We start from the raw sequence: 25,140 nt of genomic DNA on the forward strand, positions 1-25,140 counted from the left end.
ACAACCCGCCAGCCACGATCCCTGCTGTCTCTCTCTGGAACTGCTCTTGCGCTCTACAGCTCCGCTGAGAACCACCCCCTCCTACAGACGGGTTTGGACACCAGGAACTGGAAAAAGAAAGCGTTGAGCCCTGTCCATAGCTGCAGGTGAAAAATAAGAGGCGGGGACAGAGACAAACACTCTGCTTGTGGAGGTCGACCGGATTTTATTGTCTCTCGTTTACACTCAGAGCTAAGAGGTTTGCATTCCTAAGTCGTAAGTGAAAGTCAGTGGGAAGAGTTTAAATCGAGCAAAGACGTGGGATAACAGCCATCTGAAAGATCGCCCTTGTCCTCGGCTCCTCCCTTGTTGGGGTGAGCCCGACTGCAAAGTTAGTGTTGACGCCTGTCATCTTCTAAAATTCCACCTCTCTGCGGGTGCCTGTATTTCTGGAACATTCACCCAAAATAATCAGGTTGCATTTTTCTCCCCTGGTGATAATTCCAGGTTGTTCAGGGACCCAGCTTCTCCTAAGGAGTGGGTTTCCGGTAAGGGGTGAGCAGAGGTGTTTTTTTTAAAAAGGGGTGCTGTATCTTTAAATTCTGAACGTGAACTTGGCTCAGGAAGGCCAGCCGTCCAGATCCAGCCCCTAGAACAGAGACGAGCTACAGATTCTCCATCCTCAGTCTTTGCAAGGGGACGACTGTGCCAGCCCGCCCGGCAGGCTCCTGGCAGCATGGCTGGGAAGCTCAGGGCCCTCCTGCTGGCCCTTGCCCTGGGCCTGGCCCGGCCCTCTGCCCACCGGAAGCTCCTGCTGTTTCTGTTGGACGGGTTTCGCTCGGACTACATCAGCGATGAGGCCCTGGAATCCCTGCCTGGTTTCAAGGAGATTGTGAGCCGGGGGGTCCAAGTGGATTACTTGACCCCAGACTTCCCCAGTCTCTCTTATCCCAATTACTACACGCTAATGACTGGTGAGTACCCTGCCGTCGTCCGGATGGGAAGGAGGGTGCTGGAGTCCAGTAGGGAGCTGTTAGTGCCTGGCATCGGAGTCCAATTTAAATGTTCGGGCTTCCCTAGTCCTTGGGGACACTGGAGAGGGACAGGAAGTTGGCGTTCTTGGCCGAGATAATTTTTTTTTCATGGTCGTGTTGTTCTCCAAAAGTTGTGTTGGATTCTCAGTGTGGAGAACAGAGAGCTATATGATGAGATGATTTTAAAGGGGGTTATTTGTTGTACAGATCAAAGTTCTAGCTCACTCGATATTTTCTAATCAAGTTTAGCAAGTCAACCGGTCTTCCTGTGTTTGTACCAAATCCCTTATGCCCCCTGGCTCTGCTGTCTTCTGTCACCCCAGAGGCACTTCGGCTTGCTTATCGATGTGCTAGGCTACGTGAGCTACACGTGGACTGCTGGGTCACTTGGAGGAACTTTCTCAGTCAGACCTTGAAGTATTACTTAGCTGGGGCCTGTGCCCCTTCTTTTGCCTTTTCGGGTCAGGTAACATAACATGAGGAAAAACATGGCTATGCGGTTGAGATTCCCATTTTTAACTTCTAGCCTTGGTTAAAAAAACCAAAACCAAAACAACAACAACAGCAACAAAACAGAACAAAAATGTCAGCTAACCTAGACTGTCCCTGGGCTTGAGAAAGCTGGATTTCACCTGAAGATGACCTTCATCTGGGGTTGCCAGAGCGCCAAAGGGTGTCCATGAACTTGGTCTTCTGTCTGAGCCACAGAAGGGACTTTCTGCTCACACAGTGGGATTCCTGGCATCCAGTTGGTTTCTCAGTGACCTTTGTGAGGGCCAGCAAGGCAGTCTCGGAAAGAATTTAGCAAACTTCCCAGGGAGGGTGTTAGGAATGCAGTGTTATTCTTGCTGCGTACGCTGAACTTTGCTATGGGCCCTGAACACAGGGACAGCGGTATCAATGGTGTTAATGGGAAGGGGATGCAAACTCTTGAATCTCATTATGGATCTCCACGGAATGGCAAAGCCATAGGAGTCTGGAAAGACAACCTATATCTCTGACTTTAGGTATGGCTACTATAGGCAGGTGTCCATAAAAATGCCATAACATTAAATGGGAGAGATGCTTTGGAGAACTAGAAATGAAGGCACAGAGAGGAAAGAAATTCAGTCTGTGCATCTGCGAACAATGCGTTTGTTGATTGTTAGAAATTTCCCCCCACCAGACAAACAACCAGCGTCTCTGGGATACAGAGGATGGACAAAGGTCCCCTGGTCCTGCCTTGGCACGGTTCTCCCCTTGCAGGGAAGCAGTTTGCAGGCTGCTGGGCCACACACAGATGTGATTGTGTGTCCCAGCCTGGCTTCAGTTGTGCCCGGGGAGTCTCACGCACGCAGCCCGCCCCGTTCCGGCCGTCTCCCAGAGCCTCGCTGGCAGACCTGATTCATCGGCGGCCACGTGCGGTCTCCCCATCTCGGTGGAAAATGAACAAAATCCATTTCAGGAAGTCGGGCTCCGGGGAGGAAAAAGGGACCATTGCCATCTCCACAGAGGGGCCAAGCCAGTGACGCGGTCTTTTGTTGGCCAATGCCACATTTCTGAGATGGGCACAAGGACTCATTTGCAGCGAGACTCTGTCCCGCTCTCTGTTCTGGAATGGCTGTGCTCACTCGCCCTTCCCATGCCGGGACAGCCTGGTGCCCAGGGGTGCCTGACAAAGACCCGCCCTGCGCTTTCAAACTGCGGGCAGCCCGAGGAAGCCATGGCTCACACCCGCATGTTTTTAGATGGTAAAATGTATAATCTGATTTGAAAGATGGCTTGCTATTTAAGTCATCTTTTCCCCTTTTATAGAAGCAGCATGAACACAGGGTGTGTCTAGCAAGGCTCACGGTCATGTGCAGATGATGTGGGGCGTGATTTGTTCTGCGCCCATGAATGGAGCGAAGGCTGGGAACCACCAGCTGCGAAGCTGGTAGCACCTCCGCTGTCCTGAAAGTGACTCAGCACTATGTTTAGACTATTTCCTCCAATATCTGTGCTTATTTTTCTACCTGATGTTGAAAAACTCCTCTTTTTTTTTTAATATAAGGAAGAATATAACCATTGGGAATTATACTTACACATATGGTTTGAGCATTTGAACATTTTATGAACTAACAAAAGAATCATGCTAGATCCTTTTGGTACTGAAAGGGAAGCCGTTATAGGGTCCCTCAGAATTCACAGGGAAAGCTGCGATCTCACTTCATTATGAGTTATTGCCCATAAGCCATAAAGCCCCGGTGTTCTCTTCGTATAATGAGGAAAGATGGGTTATTGGAAAGAACCCTGGCCTTGCAGCTGGAAGGCCTTGGCTGAGCCTTCTCAGGGTCCCGATGACACAGGGAGACTTGGGAGGAATCATTTCACTGCCTCAGTTCCCTCCGTTCTGGGCCCTCAGCAGGCCAGGATCTCAGGTGCTGCCAGACAAAGATGTGAAAATAAGCGATGCAGAGGGAATTAGAAAAAACTAGAACTGGCACCTCTTGGGAGGCCTGCATATATGAAATAAACAAATGTCTGACAGTCCTAAGGAGGAGAATTTTGTGGGAAACCACATGGATCGTGATGGGAAATGAGGGATCACAAAAATCATAAGGAACCTTGGAAATCATCTAGCTCCGTCGTTGACGTGAAGCCACAGTGGCCGATTGTATTCTCCCTTCAAAACACATTTGCACCAGAACAGAGGTGGACAAAAACTCCAGTTGATTAGGAAGATCTACCAACCAAATGATTCCTGGGGACACAGAGGATCTTAAAACAGGGCCTTTCACCCAGGAAGCCTAAATTCAAGGTGAGGACAGGAGACACATCAAGTACCTACTATTCTAAAATTAAGGCCAAGCGCTGAAATGTGTCCCTCCAAGATCCATGTGTTGAAGTCCCAACCCCCAGGACCTCAGAATGTAACCACATTTAAAGATGTAGCCTTTAAAGATGTTTTCAAGTTAAAATGAGGTCGTTGTTGTGGTGCCCTAATCCAGTAATGACCAATGTCCTTTTAAGAAGAGGAAGAGAAAAGGCCACATGGGGACACAATGAGAAGGTGGCCATCTGCCAGCCAAAGAGAGAGTTCTCACCGGAACTCACTTGCCAGCACTTTCGTCCTGGGTTTCCAACCCCCAGAACGGTGGGAAGGAACTTTCTGTTGTTTGGCCACCCTGTCTGTGGCACTTTGTCATGGCCACGCCAGCAAACTCACACACCAAGGCCGAAGGGTCATTTTCTAATATGCTACGGAAGAGCAGAGGAGAGGAGGAATTTCTTCCAGCTGCAGTTGCTCAACAGCATTTTGCAGGAGGGGGGCGGCTGAGCCGGGCAAAGAGCCACAAGCCTGGCGTTTATCACTCTGTCTTACTCTACGCACAGGCACTCTCTTTCGGAAGAGCTGTGTGCAGACCAGCTTCATTTTAGCTGAAACACAACCGCAGAACGACTGCTGTTGGGATGCTTTCTATTTGATTCTCACTGTGAATCTTTTCGTGAGGTTATTCTCTTTGTGAATTAAATCCACATTTTATTTAAGTAAAGTTTAACATAAAATCCATGGACGAAAAACAGCAGTTTGTTCAATCCAGATCATGGGTAAGAGAAAATGCCGGGTATGCTTTCAAGCAGCATGACAACATCGTTTTGCCGAGGCCAATGGCAACATTCGTTTGTAATTCTTGAACACTTCCTTTTTTTATTAAAGTATAGACAGCTCAGTATTACATTAGTTTCAGGTGCACAACGTAGTGATTATGCATTTATATACCTTACAAGTGATCATTACAGTAAGTCTATTAACAATGTACCCCCGTGCTCCGTCATGATGATATTATTGACTATACTCCCAGTGCTGTATGTGATACACCCGGTGGCTTATTTTGTTTAAACTAGAAGTTTGTACCTCTTGTTCCCTTCCAGCTTTTTCACCCACCGGCAACCATCAGTTCTCTGTATCTATAAATCTGTTTCTGTTTTGTTTTGTTTATTTTATTTTTTATAAAGTTCACATATAAGTGAAATCATATGGTCTTTCTCTGACTTATTTCACTTAGCATATATCCTCTAGATCCATCCATGTTGTCATAAATGGCAATATTTTATTCTTTTTTATGGCCAAGTAATATTCCTCTGTGTGTGTGTGTGTGTGTGTGTGTGTGTGTGTGTGATCACACCTTCTTCGCCCCTTCATCTGTTGGTGGAGTCTGATTATGCATTTGGGGAAGGCGGCCCAGAATGTCCTGAGTAGCAGGGGAGCCGGTCTTATCTTCACTGAACGTAATCTGCCACCGGACAAGCACCTGCAGACACGAATTTGCTGTGCAGAATGTTATCGTCACTTAGAACACTTAGAACTAGCGGATGGAGTGCAGGGAGGTGGGACGCTTTGCTCCGGACGCCAAAGAATGTCGGCAGCAGGGCTGAGATTGGAGGGCAGACGTCATAGGCTCAGCTCTCACACAGCAGGGCCCTGACCGAAGCACTGAGGTGTCCAGGAGGTGGTGGCCTCGGACCCAGGGGCAGAGGCCTCCCCAAGACCAGCCCAGGAATCAGGAAGAGCTCGAATAAAGGTGCCTTATTAATCCTTTACCGGAGTCAAAGCAAAACCAAGCATATCAACTGCTTAGACTTCACATTTGTGCTGGCCTGCTCCCTGCGGCACTCTTAGACATTACATGTGAAGCCAGCTCTTCCCAGATAGCCAGGTCCTGACAGTAAGAGATTGCAGGGGAAGGTGTGCCTCCCCCGGCTTTTAAGAAACTAGCTGGTTTCAATTAGAACTGGCTAACAGTTGGACATTAACGCAGAAAGTACTGAGAAATTGAGTTTTGGAAAGAGCTCACGTCCTCAGCCTTCTGGAGACCTCAGGTTTCCCGTAGGGGCTGCGGGCGGAACCTTCCCCCGCCACCCACAGCACAAGCAGCGTGGGGTCCCTCTCCCCCTTGTCCAAGATCAGCCCTTGCACGAGGACCTTCACCCCAGCGGGTCAGTCCTTACTCTTCCAAACATACAGGGCTGCCCTCTGTGTCTCCTCGCATCCTCTCTTACACAACATCCAGTCATGCTCTCATCTCCACCGATGACCCGCCCCCGGGCCAGGCTCAGTTCCCAGGCTTGGATTTCTGTGCCCAGGGATGGTGCTGGGCTCAGGCCGCCCTCTTGGGGTTCCTCTCATTCCACTGGCTACTCCTTGGTCCCTCCAGTTGCTTCCTCATCTTCTTCACCTCCCTTTCTTAGAGTTAACTGTATACTTTCAAGCCTGATCGCGAAGCCTCCACATCTCATCCCCTGCGCCCTCTACTGCTCAGGGCTTCCTAAGCGCCCCTGTCCCCTCCCTGTCCCCAGGCTGCAGTCTGTCTCCACGTGCGAGCCTGACGGCTCCTTTTAAAACACGCGTCTCCTCTGCTCAGACCCTCCCGCAGATTCTGCTTTCACACCGAGTAAAATCTAAAGTCCTTCCAGGGCGGGCCCCACATACTCCGCTCACCCCTTTCTGACCTCGTTCCCCACCACAATTCCCTCCGCTTCCTCACCTGTTCCAGGCACGAAGCCACCTCAGGACACCGGAACCTGCCCTTCCTTCTGGCTGGTCTGATTTTCCCCAGAAAGGCTCAGAGTTTGCCCCACTGGTTTTCTAAGATCTCTTCCCCACATCGCCGTCATGGGGGTGCCTTCCCTGGCTAGACAAATGAAGGCGCGCACACCACTGTATCATTGTCTTTCTCACACTCCTGACTTTTCTCCTTAGTGCCGATTTGATTATTCTATCTTCTTCAAATAAAACATTGTTATACTGAAGAAGCATTATAGTGATTAAAACAGAGTTTCAGGAAATCTGAGTATTATGTTGACTGTAGATACTGCTAAACCAATAAGGAGAAAAAACTGAAATTATGCTTTGTTTTTTGTTTGTTTTAGGGGGGTTTTGTATATTTTATTGATTGCACTGTTACAGTTGTCCAAAGTTTTTCCCTTTGCCCCCCTCAGCCCGGTACCCCCCTTCCCTCTAGCAATACCCCCCACTTAATTCATGTCCATGGATTGTGTGTGTGAGTCCTTTGTCTTCTCCTTTTCCTATACTATTCCTAACCGCCCCCTGTCCATTTTGTTCCTACCAATTATGCTGCTTAATCCCTGCATCATTTTCCCCTTCTCTCCTCCCAGCTGATAACCCTCCAAATGATCCCATACCTATGATTCTATTCCTGTTCTAGTTGTTTGCTTAGTATGTTTTTGTTTTGTTTTAGATTCAGGGTTTGATCATTGTGGACTTGTTGTCATTTTAATGTTCATAGTTTTGATCTTCTTTTTCTTAAATAAATCCCTTTAACATTTCATGTAATAATGGCTTGGTGATGATGAATTCCTTTAGCTTTACCTTGTCAGGTAAGCACTTTATTTGCCCTTCCATTCTAAATGATAGCTTTACTGGATAGAATAATCTTCATTGTAGGTCCCTGCTTTTCATTACTTTAATATTTCTTGTCAATCCCTTCTAACCTGCAGAGTTTCTTTTGAGATATCAGCTGACAGTCTTATGGGAACTCCCCTGTAGGTGACTAACTTCTTTTCTCTACCGCTTTGAAGATTCTCTCTTTATCTTTAATCCTTGGCATTTTAATTATGATGTGTCTTGAAGTGGGCCTCTTTGCATCCATCTTGTTTGGGACTCTCTGTGCTTCCTGGACTTGCATGTCTATTTTCTTCACCAAATTAGGGAAGTGTTGTTTCATTATTTTTTCAAGTAGATTTCCAGTTTCTTGCTCTTTCTCTCCTCCTTCCTGCACCCATATGGCACGAATGATGACCTCTTGAAATTGTCCCGGAGGTTGCTTACACTACTCTCATTTTTTTGGATCTTTTTATCTTCTTGTTGTTCTGACTGGTTGTTTTTTGCTTCCTTATGTTCCAAATCATTGATTCGATTCTCAGCTTCATCCACTCTACTGTTGGTTCCCTGTAAATTGATCTTTATTTCAATTAGTATATCCTTCGTTTCTGACTAGATCTTTTTTATACTGCTGAGGTCCTCACTAAGTTCCTTGAGCATCCTAATAAACAGTGTTTTGAACTCTGCATCTGATAGATTGCTTATTTCCATTTCGTTTAGCTCTTTTTCTACAGTTTTGATCTGTTCATTCATTTGGGCCATGTTTCTTTGTCTCCTTGTTTTGGCAGCCTCCTTTGTTTGTTTCCATGTATTAGGTAGAGCTGCTTTGACTCCGTATATTGGTAGTGTGCCCTTAATGTGGTAGGTGCCCTATAGGATCCAGTGGCACAGCCTCCCCTATCACCCAAGCTGGGTATTTGAGGTGAACCTTTTCTGTGGGTTGAGTACACTCTCCTCTTGTAGTTGAGCCTTTGTTGCTGTTGGCAGTCAATGGGAGGGATTTACCCAGGCCAGTCAGCTACAAGGATTGGCTGTGACCACTTACCACCAACCTCTACCTTCTGTGGAGGATCAGATGTGCAGGGGCAGGGTGGTGGTATTCCAAAGTGGCCTGTAGTTGTCCACTGGGTGTGCTGGCCCTGGGGTTTCCTGGGTGGTGCAGGCCACGGTCAGCTCCCCTACCTGTGTTTTGCCCAGGTCCACCCTTCCTGAGCTATAAAGCAATCTGAGAAGGCTGCTACTTGCGCTGGGCTTGGAGATTCCCAGAGGAAGCTAAACTGTGAAACTAATCTGGCTGCAGCAAGTGCCAGGCCTGGGATCACCTGTAACTTGTTTGATAGGATTTAGGAATTTGTGAAGCTTGAGGCAAGACCCACCATTCATATGGAAAGGTAGCTTGGGTGGGCCGGTAAGCTGGGTGGGGCGGAGTCTCTGGGGATCTCCAGGGTGGGGCAAACAGTGTTAGTCAGGTTGATGGAGTCTCAAATAGGGCATCAGCTTGCCGGCTCTGTGGCTCTGAAAAGGGACATTGGCCGCGGCTCGCCCCAAGCCAGACACTTCAGCCTCTCCCAGTACGCCACTGGTGCCCTTCAAGCTGCCGTCCCAGCGCTGGTGCTCAGAGGGAATGAGTCTGAGTAGGTGAGTCCATGTGTAGGTTCTTTTAGAGGAATTGCTTGCAGCACCCGCAGTTTCTCCACCGACTCAATCCCCACTGGTTTTTGCAGCCAGGAGTCATGGGGACTTATCTTTCTGGCACTGGAACCCTGGGCTGAGCGACCTGGTGTAGGGCTGGGACTCTGTGCTCCTGGGATCTCTCTCCTGAATTTTTATCCTCCGCATGTGGGCGAGAGACCAGCTCGTTCTGCATCTGTGCCCCTCCTACCAGTCTTGATGGGGGTGGTTTCTTTAATTCCATCGTTGTCAGACTTCCATTCAACTCAATTTCTGATGGTTCTGAGTGATGGCTGGGCTATATTTTAGTTGTAATTTTGATGTGGTTGTGTGAAGAGGCCAGCCATGTTTGCCTATGCCTCCATCTTGACCAGAAGCCCCCGAAATTATACTTTGTTTAAACAATTAACAGTCATTTAGGTGAACTGGATACCTTTTATGTCTAGTAATCTTCTTTATCTTAAAACATGTCTATCAATTTTGTTTCAAATTTTGACAACAAAGCTGGGGGCAGCAGGAGGGTTGGAAGGAGGGTTACCGTGAGGAGCCCGTGCCAAGCAAGGGGTCAAAGGCCTGGGGTGCTGGGAATCCAACCAGAACACTAGTCATCAGCAGGGCCCGAGACGGCCTCCTCCTGGCCCCGACTGCTGAAGCCAAGAAAGCTGAGGGCACCGCAAAGTGTGAACGAGGCAAATGGTTCAGAGCCCCACGAACAACTGTGAGAGGACAGCGAAGGCCCAGCTGAATGTGGTCCTGGCTGTTGGACCAGGGATGGGTCTGGCAGGGCCACCTTTGTGTTCCCAGAACAAGGTCAGGACACAGATGGGCTTGGAGGGAAGACCATGTGAACACACAAGGAGAAGACAGCCATCTACGAGCCAAGGAGAGAGGCTTTAGAAAAGACCAACCCTGATACACCTCGATGCTGGACTTCTAGTCTCCAGAATTGTGAACAATAGATTCCTGTTGCACAGGCCGCCGGCTCTGTCATACATGGTTGCAGCAGCTCTTGGAAATGAGTAAGAACAGGTGGTGATCAGGCTGCTTATAGAAGAAGGAAGGCTTTCCCAGACAGCCCACTCCCGTCCCCACACCCACTGACCGAGGCTTTCTGGTGGTGTCTGCCCCGAAATTGCGGTAGGCTCGGTGTGTGGGGGTGCGCGGTGAGTTGAGGAAGCCTAGGGGTGCTGTAGCAAATGGCCACAAACTGGGGGGCTTAGACCCGCAGAGGCGATTCCTTCACAGCTCTGGGGGCCGGTGACCTGAAATCAGGGTGTCGGCTGGGTGTGTTCTCTCTGAGGACTCCCGGGGAGGCTCTGCTCCACGCCTTTCTCTTCGTTTCTTGTGCGGCCAGCGGCCCTTGGGATTCCTTGGTCTGAAGCTGTGTCATTGTGTCACTCCCGTCTCAGCCTCCTTCATTACGGGTCATCCTCCCTGTGTGTCTTCATGTGTCTCTAATAAGGAGAGCAGTCATACTGAATTAGGGCCCATCCCAATGGCCTCGTGTTAACTTGATTGCATCTGTAAAGGCCTTGTTTCTAAACAAGGCCACACTCACAGACACTGAGGGGCAGAGCTTCAACATATCTGTTTGGGGAACACGATTTGACCCATAACACATGGTGCAGTGGAAAGAGCTATGGGTTCACTGCAGAAGACCTAACTTCATCCATGCTGTTATTTTTTGACTTTCAGAATGGAAACAAACGTGTTCTTTTGTGTCTTAATATTCCGTGTTAGTAGGATGCAGAAAATAAACAACCACTAGGCATGTTGTAAAGCCAGGATGAGACACGTCGTGCGCAGCCAACATTCTAAAAACTCTGCATATCACACACTTTATCAGCAAGCTTAGGCTGCCTCAGGTTGCAGGAACAAGCTACGTCGGAGCCTTACAACAACTAAGGTTCACTGCTCACTCTGCCCCAGTTCCTCTTCATTCTGAGGCGCAGGCTGAAAAAGCAGCTTTCAAATGAGACGTGCTACTCACATGGCAAAGAGAAAGCAGGAAACGACCCAACAATGTGATAATGCATAAAACTTCTGCTTGGAGGTGTTGCAAGTTTCATTGGCCAAAGCAAGTCCTATTGTTAACCTGATGCGAGGAAGTCAGGGATACATCATCCCCCAAGTGGGGGCCAACAGGAATTTGGCGTTAACATCACAGTCACTGAATGAGTGCTTGGTGCATCTTAGAAGAAAGGGGTGGGTCTTCATGAAAATGAATGACACAGAGAAGGTGGAGCTCGTGCTCGTCCTGAGCGCTGCAGGATGAGGAGATTTTTAGTAAGAGATCAATTTTGGGCCAAGTCTTAAGAAACAAAACAAACCTATAAAGACTGATGATATGAGGGCCACAATAGAGGCCAAGTCCTAGAAGCAGTCACGAAATGGGCAAAGGTGTGTTAAAACCATTCACTACCTGCGTGTGGGTTGGAGGTTGAGAGACAGATACATTTGTTTAAAAAAAAAAAAAAAAAGACATTCAGTTGATGGATGGCTTTGAAAACCAAATTGAAGATAACCCAACCGGTCCCTTCTCTCCTTTTCCTTGGAAACACCTGAGCGTTGGTCCTTTCCCACGGGCTTCAGGGAGGGCTGGGCTTTGAAGAGCACAACGCATGGGAGAATGAAACGGAGGAGACCCTGAATCCGTCCCAAGGCTACGAGCTCTTCAGAAGGCTGGGGCTGCTGCGAGCAGGGGTGAGAACTTTTGGAGGGCTGTGTACTTGGGGACGTACATTTTCATCAGAATAGATTTCAAGTCAGAGTCGGATATCCATCTGGAGTTGGAACTTTAGAGGGTCGGAGACAATGACTTAAAGGAGACTTCCAGAAACGTGTAGAATAACCACAGGGTAAAAGAGAGAAATTGCTCCGGTGGGTTCCAATGGACCCCAGACCACAAACTTCTTGTCTCTCTGCTCGCCTAACTGCTGGTAGAGGCTACTTCTCACAGAAGCACAATTAAGTCTGTCTTCTCATGGATGTGACCTTTTGTCTAAACTTTGTCACTTACTGCCTTGGGACACCTAACAGCACCTTTCCACATTTGTACTTAACACTATGGTCTGTGTAAAGGGTCCTGACTACACGGCCTAGAGCCGCGGGGGGTTGGGGGACACGGGTGAGGCCTGAGGCCGCAGAGGCCTCGAAGGGCACAAACAGGCTCCTGCCCTGAGAAAACAGTGTGTTCCAGGAATTTGCAAAAATAATCTCTCCCGGCACGTCATTATTTCAGCTCCCGTCAACAGACCTCTCTGCGCTGAAGTGCCACTTTCTAAAAAGCGTGTTTCTCTTGGCTTTCCACGGTGATGAGAGGGAGCTCTTGTTATACGGCATTCGGGGGCTGGAAACCCTCTCCCTGAAGAAGGGAAGGGTTAGGGTGCTGGGTGAAGCCTCAAACCGTGGTGAAAGCTTTTGATTATCTTTACAGCAAGCCCCTTTTTAAAGAGGTTCGCCCGCTCGGAGCCCCCGCGGCCTGCAAACGTTGGCTGAGCTCTCCCGCCTCCCGCTCCCCCCACCCCGCCGGTGATGGATGGTAGGACCCTCTGCCCCTGCCAAGGCTTCTGGGAGTTTGGCTGGACCCTGCTGCTCTTGGGACCTGCCTCATCCAGAAAGCTACGCCAGAAATGGGTTAAAGGACATTTACAATGAATTCAGAGGGGGCCTGAGTCAGCATGTTAACATTTATTTCAGAGACACTTTAAATAACACCTACTCATGTTTCACAGTCGTCTTCCGTGAATAGGGCCATTGTCTGCGGTCTCCCAGGCGGGGACCCGGGGCAGGTCTGGGGCTTCCCCGGGGCCTGTGTGGAGCATGTGGCTCCTGTCGGATGTAGAGCTTGGTCAGAGCCTCCCCCCTGTGTCCAGCCCTTCCCACGGCGAGGAGACAGGGTCCAGCAGGGAGGCATGGAACCACGCGTGGGCGGGGTCACTGGGACAAAGGGCTGCCAGGCCGACAGCATAAGCAGACCTTCCGGTCAGGGACACTGCAGATACTCTCCACGTGGGCGATGTACCCGCGCCGCCCCCCGCGCCGCCCCGCGCCTCCCTAAGAGCGCACGCTCCTGCGGTTGCCGGGCCTGGGGCGGGAGGACAAGCAGGGCGGCTTTGAGAATGTGCACAGAGCACCCGCCCGTGGGCTGGGGGCTGTGACCGCCCCAGGTGTCTCAGGAGGCCAGGTCCCCACCCCGCCACGTTGGGTCCGAACGGCTGTGTCTGCTCACCTGGGTTGCCCAGCAGGAACGTCCAATGCGCAGCGGGTTGGAAAGCACCCGCGGCCCAGGGCAGGCGGGGGAGGGGGCCGTCGGGCCCGGTGTCTTCCACCGCGACCCCCTGGGACGCTGGATACGTCCCATCACTGTCCTCGTCCTGCGCTCTTGCTGCTTTAAAATGAGAGGCCGGGCTGACGCAGCCTGGGTCAGCGGTGCGCCGCGTGAGTGCCGGCTGTCTGCTGGGAATGTTCTAGGTGCTCTGTTCTCAGACCGGGAACCCAGTGATGAGGCCCCAGGAGATTCTGAGGGGCCACGTAGGGAAGGGGGACCGGAAGCGGCCCTTGATGACAATCTGCACCTCTTCCCTGCTATGGTCACTATTCCACGTGGACCTCTTTTACACATTTGGAAAGCGTGGTCTATGGTTAGTGTCACTGGGTGCTGATGGCCCCTGACAAGGGCTTGAGCGCCAGGACAGGGTGGGCGGTGGCGGGGGAGGCCCCGTGTCTGCCGATGGAGTGGGCAGGACACCCCTGGGTTCTCCTGAGGGGGCCCCGGGGCCATGGGCTCTTCTTCCACATTATGCGCTCAAATCGTATAAAGCAGGCCGCCAGGCCTGGAGCGTGTTTTGTGCTCCCTGAAAAATGGCCTGTGCATGTAAGGATTTGGCTTCCTCAGGTAGATTTGAGGAAACATTCTGCTTTAATGGTTGAAGGCAAAAGCCTTAAACAAACATTGGTGTCTGGGAGAAAACCTCGAATCTTGGGCTTTCACCCCTCTCCCAAGCAGACCACAGCCCCAGCTTGGACGATGCTGCCCACTCGCCTATCGCTGCTCCTCAGCGCATGAAAGCCCCTCCAGAGCAAGGAAGGCCCGTCAAGGCCCCTCCCCAGCCACGAGGGTTCCCCGCCAGGGCTCCCGCGTTCTCGCTGGTGAGGGAGAGGGGCCCAGGGGGGTCCACCCCTGGCCTGCAAGGCATGCCACCAGGAGCCCACCAACGAGGGGAGATGTGGGAGGCAAGGCCATCTCAGGTCAGGACGGCACCTCAGAGAAGTCACCAGTGTCCTTGCTGTTGCTCCAGCAGCCCTTAGAAAATGCCACCACGTTACCTAGCCTGGGATGCTCCCAGAAGGCAGACCACGTACTGTGTGTACGTGGTCTGATATTTAAAATTTGTCACCCATGGTACCCCAGCCCCTGGTCAGAAATGCCCCAGGGCCTAGCCCCTCAGCTTCCCTCTGAGCGCACGGCTCTTCCCTGAGGGGCTTCCCTGCCTGGCTTCTTTCCTCGCCCTCATTATCATCTCCAGGATGTGTGAGCTGGAGCAAAGATCCAAGAAAGGTTTTTTGGGGTTTTTTTTTTTTGGTAGATTTGATCAAAAATCCCGCCAGGGAGGAGATGGGACCACCTAGAAGACTGTGATGGGGGTCTGGACTCTGCTCAGCTGTCCTCCCAGCTGCCCGGGGCCTGGATAACCATGGAAGGCTGGCTGCTAGTCTTTAAATGCCACCGTGATCTCGCCAAGGTCTTAAGGGACAGATAAGGAAATTCTATTCCAAAGAATTCACTCTCAGACTGTGTCAACATGCATTGCAACAGCGAGCTGAAAGCCAAAAAAAAAAAAAAAAAAAAGTCAGATGAAAACAAATTATTTTCTTTACTCAATTTCCAACCACCTGTTAGTGTGGGGGGAATCTTGAAAATTTACCTCAAGAGATTCACTCTGTGGACATCAGACTAATTCCTACCCTGCTAGCAAAGGGGTCATCAGCGTGCACGTGGCCAGTCAAGAAACGCCTGTTGGAATGAAATTCCGAAAATGGATCTCTCCGCTCCTTTGCCACCTCTCTGTTTTTGTTGGAGGCCCTTCTGGGAACTCTTGGTCCTTGCCTCCCCTTTGCTCCAGCCCAGGCCCCAGCACCCCTGCACCGGTCTCTCCCTGCCAAGCCAAAATAGGACAGCCCACCTTAAGGTCCTGACCCTCTAGAAGCCAGATAGTAACAGTGCAGAGCTGGGTGGGGCTTCAGATTTTGTTTTAAAGTATTTGTGAACTCCTTTACCTCTTACTCTGGGAACTCTAGAATTTGGTAATTGCAACAATGTATAATGTTGATGTATATGCACACTGTTCATCTATTGGAATGTGAATGTTCTCCAAGTAAGGGTTCAGCAAATGCTTACTTTGCGGGAGGGGCTGTTGTAAAGATGCCTGCAGGCCGCCTCTGTTGTGAATGAGTTTGCAATGAAGACAGAGCAACTAAATATTGGGTTGGCCAAAGAGAGTTCCTTTAGTTTTTTCCCTACGATGGCTCTGGTAGTGCTTAGTTGCCTTTAATTCTATGCAAAGCAATTTTGTTAGATTGTATGGTGACGGCTGTCATGTCAGTGTGCATTTAAAAAACCATATCAAAATCGGTGATTTTTTTATGCAGCCATTGTAATATGGAAAGTGGAAAAGATAAGCAACATTCTTGACATGTTATGCTTTAGTATTTCAAGAAAGGTAAAGATGGTACCGAAATGCAAAAAAAAAAAACCCCCAAAACCAACAAAAACCCAAAATAGGTTTGTGCAGCGTATGGAGAAGGTGCTGTGACTGATCGAACGTGTCAAAAGTGGTTTGCGAAGTTTCTTGGTCCTATTGACACTTTGGCCAAATAATCGTTTGCAGTGGGGCTGTCTTATGCATGGAAGGTGTTTTAGCAGCACCCCTGGCCTCCTATAGTGGGAGACAGCCGACATACTCAGAATATTTAAATCAGTAAAGTTATTGGTAAAAAGGAAAAATGCATCTTTTATGTTACGGGAAAAAACCATACAGACTTTTGGGCCAAAACAAAATGTGTCAAAATAAACATAACCATGGGACAGGATGGGCCCAGGAGATGCACAGAGCATTTCTGGGAGTAGGGGTGAGGAGAGAGGGCTCGCGGAGGTGCCGGTATTGGGTAAAGCTGAAGGGTTGAAACCCGGAGGAAGGGCCGTGAGGGTTGATGGCATGGCACAGCCAAGAGCTGGTGGCAGCAACGATGGGGAGCGTTCGGAGACCAGAGCTGGGGGTAGAGACGACGCCTCTGACGTTTCTGAGCAGTGGGTTTGAGGGCCGCCACCCAAGTCCAAGGAGAGCATGAAGGGGCCTGGGGGTCAAGCCCTCAGTGCCGGAATGAGGCTGGGTCAGGGGTTTGATAGGCTCTGTGGAGCGGGGACTGGCCAGGCCGATTGGGTGTGGAGAATCAGAGGGAGGAAAAGGTCTCAGAATCAGGCAGGAATCCAAGCGTGTCTTAGAGTGAGCTTAGTGAATGAGTCTGTGTTCACAGACTTGAGTGTGTAGGAAATAGTACGTCTTCATTTTCTCAACAAAATCTCCATCTATGGGTGAAAGTCAAACAAGCCCCACATAAAGGACATGCATTGTGTGACTTGACTTCTATGAGGCAGACGGAGTAGTCAGGTGCACAGAGACCGGACGTAGAAGGGCGGTGACTGTGAGCTGGGGAACAGGGAGCGTGTAATGGGACAGCTGAGTTTGGGCTGGTAACTCTGGAGCTAGAGGTGGCGTAGTTTGCACACTGATTCGAATGTACTTCATGCCGCTGAATCGTACACTTAAAATGGTCCACATGATAAATCTTACATGTGTTTATTTTATCACAATAAAAACAATAAACCTAAATCTGACTCTGACACCCATCCCACTGGGCTCAGTAGAAATTAGTCTCAGTTGCTCCTGGTGAGCAGCAGGGTGACTTTTCTTCCTCCTCTAGGGTTGCACAAAGGTCCTGGGTCACACCCAGTCCCAAGGCACTGGGGCAGCAGGCCTGGTCATTGGTCCTCCCAGTTCTCCCCACATGCCCTCCTGGTGGTCCACACGGCTCCAAGGCCAGGCTCTCTGCTTCGAGCTGGAAAACCTTGTGCTTCAACTCTAGCCTGTTGCATGCGTCTCCCATGTGGCCAGTCTCCCATGGAGTACGGCCACCAAGCGACACAGCTTGTCCTGCTACCACTGGACCAGCTGACTCCTGCATCGCCCTCCCTGGCCTGGCAGAGAAATTTTCACAGCACTGGCTTCATGGCATGTGACCCGGGCAGTCACTGGGGGCCCCGGGCTTGCTTTTCTGCTCGGCTGTCGCCAACTTAAGATTTTTAATAATTTATGGAGAAAGAATTCCCCCTTTTTATTCGGCACCAGGTCCCGCAAATTCCACAGCCCGTGCTGCCTTCCCCGCCCCCTCGCTTCTCTCAAAGCCGTCTGGGCCTCCCTCGTTCCCTGCTCCTGCAGAGACGCGTTCACAGTGCGTTCAGCGGGCATGGCGTGAGAGCATAAAAAGTCCCAGGGGAAGGAGCGTGTCCAGCAGACAGTATGAGCTGTTGTTCCAGAAACACAGACCTCTCCACAGACAATTCAATGATTTTTAGTACATTTACGGAGATGCACAGCTAGCACCACATTATCATTTTAGAATATTTCTATCACCCAAAAGAAGCCCGTACCTTGTGGCTGCTCGCCATTCTCACCTCCAGCCCTAACCTAGCTTCTTTCTCTAAGGATGTGCCATTACATTTCATGTAAATGGAACCGTAGAATATGTGTCCTTTGTGCCTGGCCTCTTCCACTTAGTATGATGCTTTGGGAGTTCATCCATGTTGCATCGGGACTGCATTCCTTTTATCGGCAAGAAGTATTCCGTTGCATGAATAGTCAACATTTTGTTGATCCGTTCACCAACTGGTAAACATTTGTGTTGTTTCTACCTTTCGGCCATTGCAAATAATGCTGCTATGAACATTCATGTACAAGACTTTGTGTGGATATATGTTATCATTTCTCCTGGTCATATACCTAGAGATGGAATTGCTCCATCATGGTAATTCTTTGCTTAACATTGGGAGAAGTTGCTAAGTGCTTTTTGGCTGTACCATTTTATATTCCCACCAGCATTGTATGAAGGTTCCCACTTCTTTACATCCTTGATAACATCTGTCATTGCCTTTTTTTTTTTTAATTATAGCCACTCTATTGGGTGTAAAAGTGGTATTTCATTGTGGTTTTCATGTGCATTTCCCTAATGGCTGATGATGCTTAGCATAATGAGCTTACTCGCTATTTGATGACCTCTTTGGAGAATATCTATTCCAATTCTATTATCTATTTTTTTAATTGGGTTTTTTTTATTATTAGTTGTAGGAGTTCTTTATATATTTTGGATATATTATATGTTAGGGAATATATAATGTCCAAATATTTTTCTACCAGGTGGTGGTTTTCTTTTTACTTTCTTGACGGAGTGTCTTGAAGTACAAAAGCATTGAATGCTGGTGAAGTCCTATTTACTTTTTCTTTTATCATTGTACTTTTGGCATCACACCTAAGAAATAATTGCCTAACCCAACATCATGAAGATTTACTCCTGTATTTTCTTCTAAGAGTTCTATACTTTGAGCTCTTACACTTAGGTTTGCAATCCATTTTGAGTTAATTTTTGTGTATAACATGTGGCAATTAATTGTCCCAGCACCATTTGTTGGGAAGACTATTCTTTTCCCACTAAATTCTCTTGACAGTTTTATTGAAAATCAACTGGCCATAAATGTTACATTATTTTTGAGCTCTCGATTGAATTCTGTGTGGCTCCCTTATGCCAGGACCACGGTGTCATGGTGACTTCATTCTGTAGGAAGTTTGACATTGGGATGAGTAATTCTTTCCACTTGGCACTTCTTTCTGAAGATTATTTTGGCTATTTTGAGTCCCTTGTATTTCTAAATGCATTTTTGGATGAGCTTGTCAACTTCTGAAAACAAAACAAAACAAAAAAACACAGCTAGGATTTTGACAGGAATTGTGTTGAATCTATAGAATAATTTCGGAAGTATTGCCACCTTAACAATATTGTCTTCTGACCCATAAACATGGGCTGTCGTTCCATTTAGTCAGGTTCAAAATTCTTTCAGCAATACTTGATGGTTTTCAGTGCTCAAGTCTTGCACTTCTTTGTTAAATATTTCTAAGCACTTCATTCTTTTTGATGTTATTGTGAATGGAATTCTTTTCTTAATTTCATTTTTGGAGCTTATAAAAATACAGTCGATTTCTGGGTGTTTATCTTGTATCTAGCTGCTTTGCTGAACTTGTTTATTCATTCTTTTTTTAAAAATATTTTATTTATTTTTGGAGAAAGAGAGAGAGAAACATCAGTGTGTGGTTGCCTCTGGAGCACCCCCAACTGCGGATCTGGCCTGCAACCCAGGCGCGTGCCCTGACTGAGTCCAACCAGGGATTCTTTGGTTCGCAGGCAGGCGCTTGACCCACTGAGCCACACCAGCCAGGGTGTTTATCCATTCTAATAGTATTCTGTGAATGCCTTAGGATTCTCTGATAGGAGAATATACACGACCACAATTCCTGCAAAAAAAGACAGTTACTTCTTCCTTTCTCTAATTGTGATACCTTTGATTGATCTTTATTAACCACCTTGGGTGTCGTGGGAGGGCCTTTTTGCAAGTGACAGGCTTTAAGCCCAGAGAGGGTGAGCTGCTGGTCGAGGCCTCTTCGCCAGGAAGTGCGTCCCTCAGGACACAGGAAGTGCCACTGCCCAGCGTGGCACTGAGCCTTCCCAGCAGGCACTGAGAGTCCCTGGTTGGCCGAGTCGGAATCCGAGCAGACCGGGCTCAGCCTGCATCTCTGCAGAACTCCTATGGTCTTCCTTCTGAGCAGCCAGATTCAGCCAAGCGGGACGCAGAATGCGCCTTTCCCAAGTGTTCACACGGCTACAGGTTGGTAGCGCACAGTGCTAGGCGCATCCAAACACAACACTTCCTCATAAAACCCTGCCAGGCAGGCACCGTTGTCCCCATGGTGCACACGAGGAAACCCAGGCCGGGACACAGGACGTGACTGTTCACGGTCACGGAGCCTACAAACAGCAGAGCCGAGCACGAGGACAGAATCCTGTGCTCCTGTCATGGCCTCCGTCCGGCTGCCTCCCCTCTCCTGCTCTCAGAAAGGCGGTGCCCTCCTGGGCGGCCACCGTGCTGTCTCTCTGCCAGACAGTGAGGCGCATGTGCCCGCACCCACAGACTCTGCAAGGCATGTGTCCGGCTCTTCCAGGCTTCCTCCCAACTGAGCCATCTCATGGGCAACCAACTCCGCTGTAGTCCCTCCTTTGTGTCTCTCAATGGACAATGCAAACAATAAGCGCTTCTGGGGCTGAGCATAAAGGAGAGGATTCAACCCCAGACACTCAGCTACTGATCTCCAATGGCCGAGGCCGCACTGCCGCGAGGGATGGTTGAAACAGGCCTCCTGTGACGAGCCACATCTGGGGTACCGTAGCTCTGGACGAGGCGCTCCTAGCTGCCTTGGCTCTCGGGGCCTGGGAGGGCACGGTGGTCCCACAGCGGGCACGGTCCCAGTCCCTGCCTCCCAATCAGCTGTCACATGCTCCCTGACACTTCGTAGGAATTCAATAAATGCCTCCTTGTATTTTTTTTTTAAGTTACTCAGAAACTGCTTTATCCTAGCTACTCAGCTAGCTCTCTTTTAAGGCGTTCTCTCCCCCATCCCACCCCCACCCCTGACAGAAAGGGGGTTGGCTCTTGCTGCCCATCTGTCCAGGGACATGTTCCTAGTCCCCCAGCAGACGAAGAGTCCAGACGGAAGTGGCAGTGGTCACCTCCAACATAGCTCTCTGACTCTCGGCCTCTTCTCCCCAGTGCCCCTCCAGCTCCGAGCCCGGGTTTAAGAACACAAAGCAGAAATAGGTATAATAAAATATTTTGCAAACGCTCTCAACTGTTTTAAGAGGCAAGTAGACACCCAACTTAAAATGACTATGGTTTGCCTTTTTGCTGAATTCCAAATTGGTGAGTCATCCAGGGCTCTGGTGGTTTAAAACAATTTTCCTATTCCCGAGAGGTCTTAGGTTTGGGAGTTTAAGCCATTTATAACGGAGAGTCTGGAAAAGTTCTCAGAAGCGACAGTTCCCTTGGGCGCCGTGGTGGGCGGTAGAGGTGGGCGGTCGAGGTCTCCTGATTTAGCCCAGCTCCCACGCCCAGGTGGTTTCGCGGTCAGCAGGAGAATATGGATTTCTCAATAACCTGAAATAAAACGGCCCTGCTTCTGCTAAATGAGACTACCTTGCATTTTCCTTAGCCATGTTTTATATTGTTTCAGCTCATTGCCAAATCCAGCCACTTCTTCCTTCCCTTGTGTCCCCTTCCTGGGCTTTGGCCGGGTCACTTCTTTCTTGACAAAATCTGTGTGAGGATGGTGATGGGCTAGAAGCCAGAGACCCAGGGTCCAGTCCGGGTGGTGGTGATACCTGAACTTTGTGGCCTCAAAGTCTTTCTGGGCTTAGGTTTCTTTTCTGACCAAATTGCGGGGGAAGGGGGGTGCGGGGAGCACGCGCTCCAAGGAGTGAATATGAGGGCAATGCTCCTCCTTTTTGTAATCTAGCGTTGTGGTCACCTCTGATCTACTTTCCCCTAAACTTTCTGACCGTGGCTCATATCAAAGGACAGGCAAGCCGGGGATTTGATCTTGTGACCACACTTTGCTGCCGTGGCTGCTGAGCCGAACCACAACTGCAGCTCTGGTTAGCATTTCCATGTACTCTCAGAGCATGAACTGAGTTTTTTTGTTTTGTTTTGTTTTGTTTCGTTTTAAATCTTCACCCGAAGATATGTTTATTGATTTGAGAGAGAGAGAGAGAGAAAGGAAGAGACAAACATTGATGTGAGAGAGAAACATCAATCGGTTGCCTCCCATACGCACCCAAACTATGGATCAAACTTGAGACCTAGGTCTGTGCCCTGACCGGGAATCAAACCTGTGAAATTTGGTGTACGGGATGAGGCTCCAACCACTGAGCCACCCAGCCAGGGCATGAATCGAGATTTTACACACACTCCTCACACTGTTGAGACTCAGTGCTATGATTAAAAAAAAAAAAAAAAAAAAAAAGACAGGGAAAAAATGGCCTGGCTCGAGGTAGGATTTTGGGGATTAGAAACCTAGGCCAGAAATTTCTATTTAAAATCACATCCTTCACTACCAATTTCCCTGAAGAACAACGTTTAAGTCCTTTTAGGAAATATCTAATGGGCTCCAGCCCCCTCCACCTTCTCTGGAACACCCTGCACAAAGCGTCCTGCGAGGAGGGCAGCGAAGGGGAGAAATCCCCAGCACAGCCACGAGGAACGATTTATTACATCAACTCCAATCCGCTTTCCAGACAGGCCCGCTGGCCCGCTCGGCATGCAGAGCCGCGGGGCCCCGAGCCTCTGCCTCAGAAACAGCTGCCGGGCCGAGGGGCCACCCTGGTGGGTCACGCATGGAACATCCAGGAAATTAAGTTTTAAAAGAATGGCAAATACATCTGCTTGCTTAATCACCTCATCTGTCATTTTGATTCCTATCAATCTTCCTGGCTGTTTGGTGTCAAGTCCAAGTGTTGATAAGGCCAGAGGCCGACCCCTCCTTGGCCGTTAGTGTCTCCAGCAACACAGAAGGAAACACGTGAGATGCAAAAATGGCCTTGTCCACGGGCCCAGGGGATTAACCATGAATCTCCCTTTTGTGGCTTAATGTCTGTATTTTGAAATGTCACCACCGTTTAATTGGCAATACATTTTCCTAATCTTTTCTCCCCAGAATTGCATCTTTTTCGAAGGTACATTGTTCCTAAATATTCAGACCTCTGTTTCTGTGGCATCCATTTCCACGTATGGTTTCATTTTTTTTTACATCTCCCAAGACATGCCCGTCCGTAGTCCCACGGAGGGGGCTCCTAGTGCCTTCCAGCAAACAGAGTGGCAGGTGCAGCTTCAGGGTGGAAGCTTCTGGTCCTGTGACCACCAGTGACTCCCATGGAGTGTGGCTTCCCAGACTTGAGAGGGGACTGGAAGGACTGAAAATGGCACTTGGGGAAGAGATGACTTTCTTACTCAGAGCCCAAACCCTGGACAATGTCTGTTTTGCTTACACACAATTGGGTTGGTATTTTAAGAAAATAATTGCTGTGTAAGCCTTGAAACGGACCCCACAGATGCCAAGCTCAGATCACGTTTTCATAAGGACACAGCCCTGGAAAAGGCTTCAGGCACAATGTAAACCAACGCCTGAATCCTAGGCTTGAAACAGAAGCACTTGAACAAAAGCAAAGACCCCTGGGCTTGTTCGGCCACGGGCCAAGTTACACTCTGTCCTGAAGTTCCACCCGTCTCCTCTAAGAGCATGCTCCTTTCGAGTTAATTTCAGGGGATGTAAGACAAGGTACCTGCTTTCAAAAACAATCAAGTAGACTCTAGCACCCAATAATCAATCATTCACTTTAGTAAAGAATGTACCCTCCCTGGCAGCAAGGACTTGTCACGTCGAGCGCCATGTCCCCAGGCCCTGAGCAGTGCCTGACTCCTTCGTTCGTTGAGGAAAGGCCCTCAGAGCATGTGGTTTTGCACCTCACAGGTGTCCATCATCCTCTCTGCATTTATTCAGAAAGCCTCCTTTGCCTTCCATGAGCCCAGAGACGGCATCTGAGCAGAGGCGTGAGGACAGTTACGGGGGCTGGCTGGCCCCGTCCCTATCTGAGATTCTAGGCGGAGGAATGCACAAGGTCAAATGCCCTGGGGCTGGCCCATGCGGGGGGCCCTAGAGGTGTCGCCAGAGAAAGGAGGAGTGATGGGGGTAGGGAGTAACAGGCGGGGCCTGGGAGGTAACTACTGGTACATCAGCCGTGAACATGCCCTGCTCAGATCCGGGGGCTGCACGGAGCAAACAAGCCCGCAGCTCCTGCTGCCGCCCCGCCGTGGCCGCCACGGCCTGGCGCCGAGGCCGCCGCTCCCAGGCTGATCCCGACCAAGGACCGAGCCAGGTCGGCGCCTGAGTGCGGGCCCTTCCTCTACTGGCCAGCTTTGCCAAAGGGCCGCCATCAACCCGGCCAAAATTTCTCAGAGTTGCAAAGGTCCTTTCTATCCGCTCCCTTCTGTCTCCATCTTCTTGCTCAAATGTCAGACCTTCGCAAACGGGGGGCTCTCCTATAGCCCTGCCTCCTCCCCTTCATCTGGAACTTCCACCAATACATTTCCCGTGTGTCTAAGTTCATCTCCGTCCCTCCGTCTGGACGGACCTGGACTTCCAGGCCCCTGGAGGTCATGGTGCAGACTTTGGCTCCTAATCTGAGTGCGGGAAATGCCTTTGGAGGGTTTTGAGAGGGGGAGTGGTGTGACCAAACTTCCATTTTAGAACGGCCACTCTCGCTACGAGGGCATGGGGGTCACAGACTAGCTCGGCGAGGGCGGAGGCAGGGAGGTTAGGAGCTTCCACTCAAACCAGGGCTGGGCAAATGTAGGAACTGCAATTTGATTTTTGATATCATCCTTCTACCCTAACTGCCTTTCCTAAGTTCATGGAAGACCTTCTAATAGCCAGATCCGATGACATTGTTCACCATCTCTCTGTGATATTTTACCTTTCGACGTCTCTAGAGACCATCTCTTTATTGGGCTTCTGAGCTTCCTTCCTTCACTCAACCTCACCTTCTAGCAACTTCCATTGACTTCCCCGTTGCCAGCCTGGTCACTTTGGGGGACCTCAGAGTTTGGTCCTTGTTGTCTTCTCACATTGGTGGTCTCATCCCTAGTGAAGTCTGATCCCTTGCATACCTTCATTGCTAATTCCCATTTGTCACCACCTCTGTTCCAGACAGCCACTAACCTACTTGGTGTCTTTTTACCTTTGCCTGTTAGGAATATTTCACATAAATGGAGTCATTTGATATGTGGTCTCTTGGGTCTGACGGCTTCTCTTACTGAACATAATACTTTTGAGGTTCATTCACATTCTAGGATGTCACCATGGTCTGTCCCTTTGTGTT

At 49.5% G+C, this 25,140-nt stretch overlaps 1 protein-coding gene across 1 annotated transcript in view; it reads left to right on the forward strand.

Moving 5' to 3' along the window:
- The first annotated feature begins 579 nt into the window (after positions 1-579).
- ENPP6 (ectonucleotide pyrophosphatase/phosphodiesterase 6) overlaps positions 580-25,140 on the forward strand; it is a 77,486-nt gene continuing 52,925 nt past the window's right edge. The window contains exon 1 of the mRNA XM_054566187.1: positions 580-953. Within this exon, the coding sequence (XP_054422162.1) occupies positions 716-953 (238 nt within the window). The 5' untranslated portion in view covers positions 580-715. The remainder of the gene's footprint in view (positions 954-25,140) is intronic.

Source organism: Pteronotus mesoamericanus, unplaced genomic scaffold (assembly GCF_021234165.1).
Source record: "Pteronotus mesoamericanus isolate MK-2021 breed Mesoamerican mustached bat unplaced genomic scaffold, CSHL_Meso_final contig_169, whole genome shotgun sequence".
Taxonomy (NCBI): Eukaryota; Metazoa; Chordata; class Mammalia; order Chiroptera; family Mormoopidae; genus Pteronotus; species Pteronotus mesoamericanus.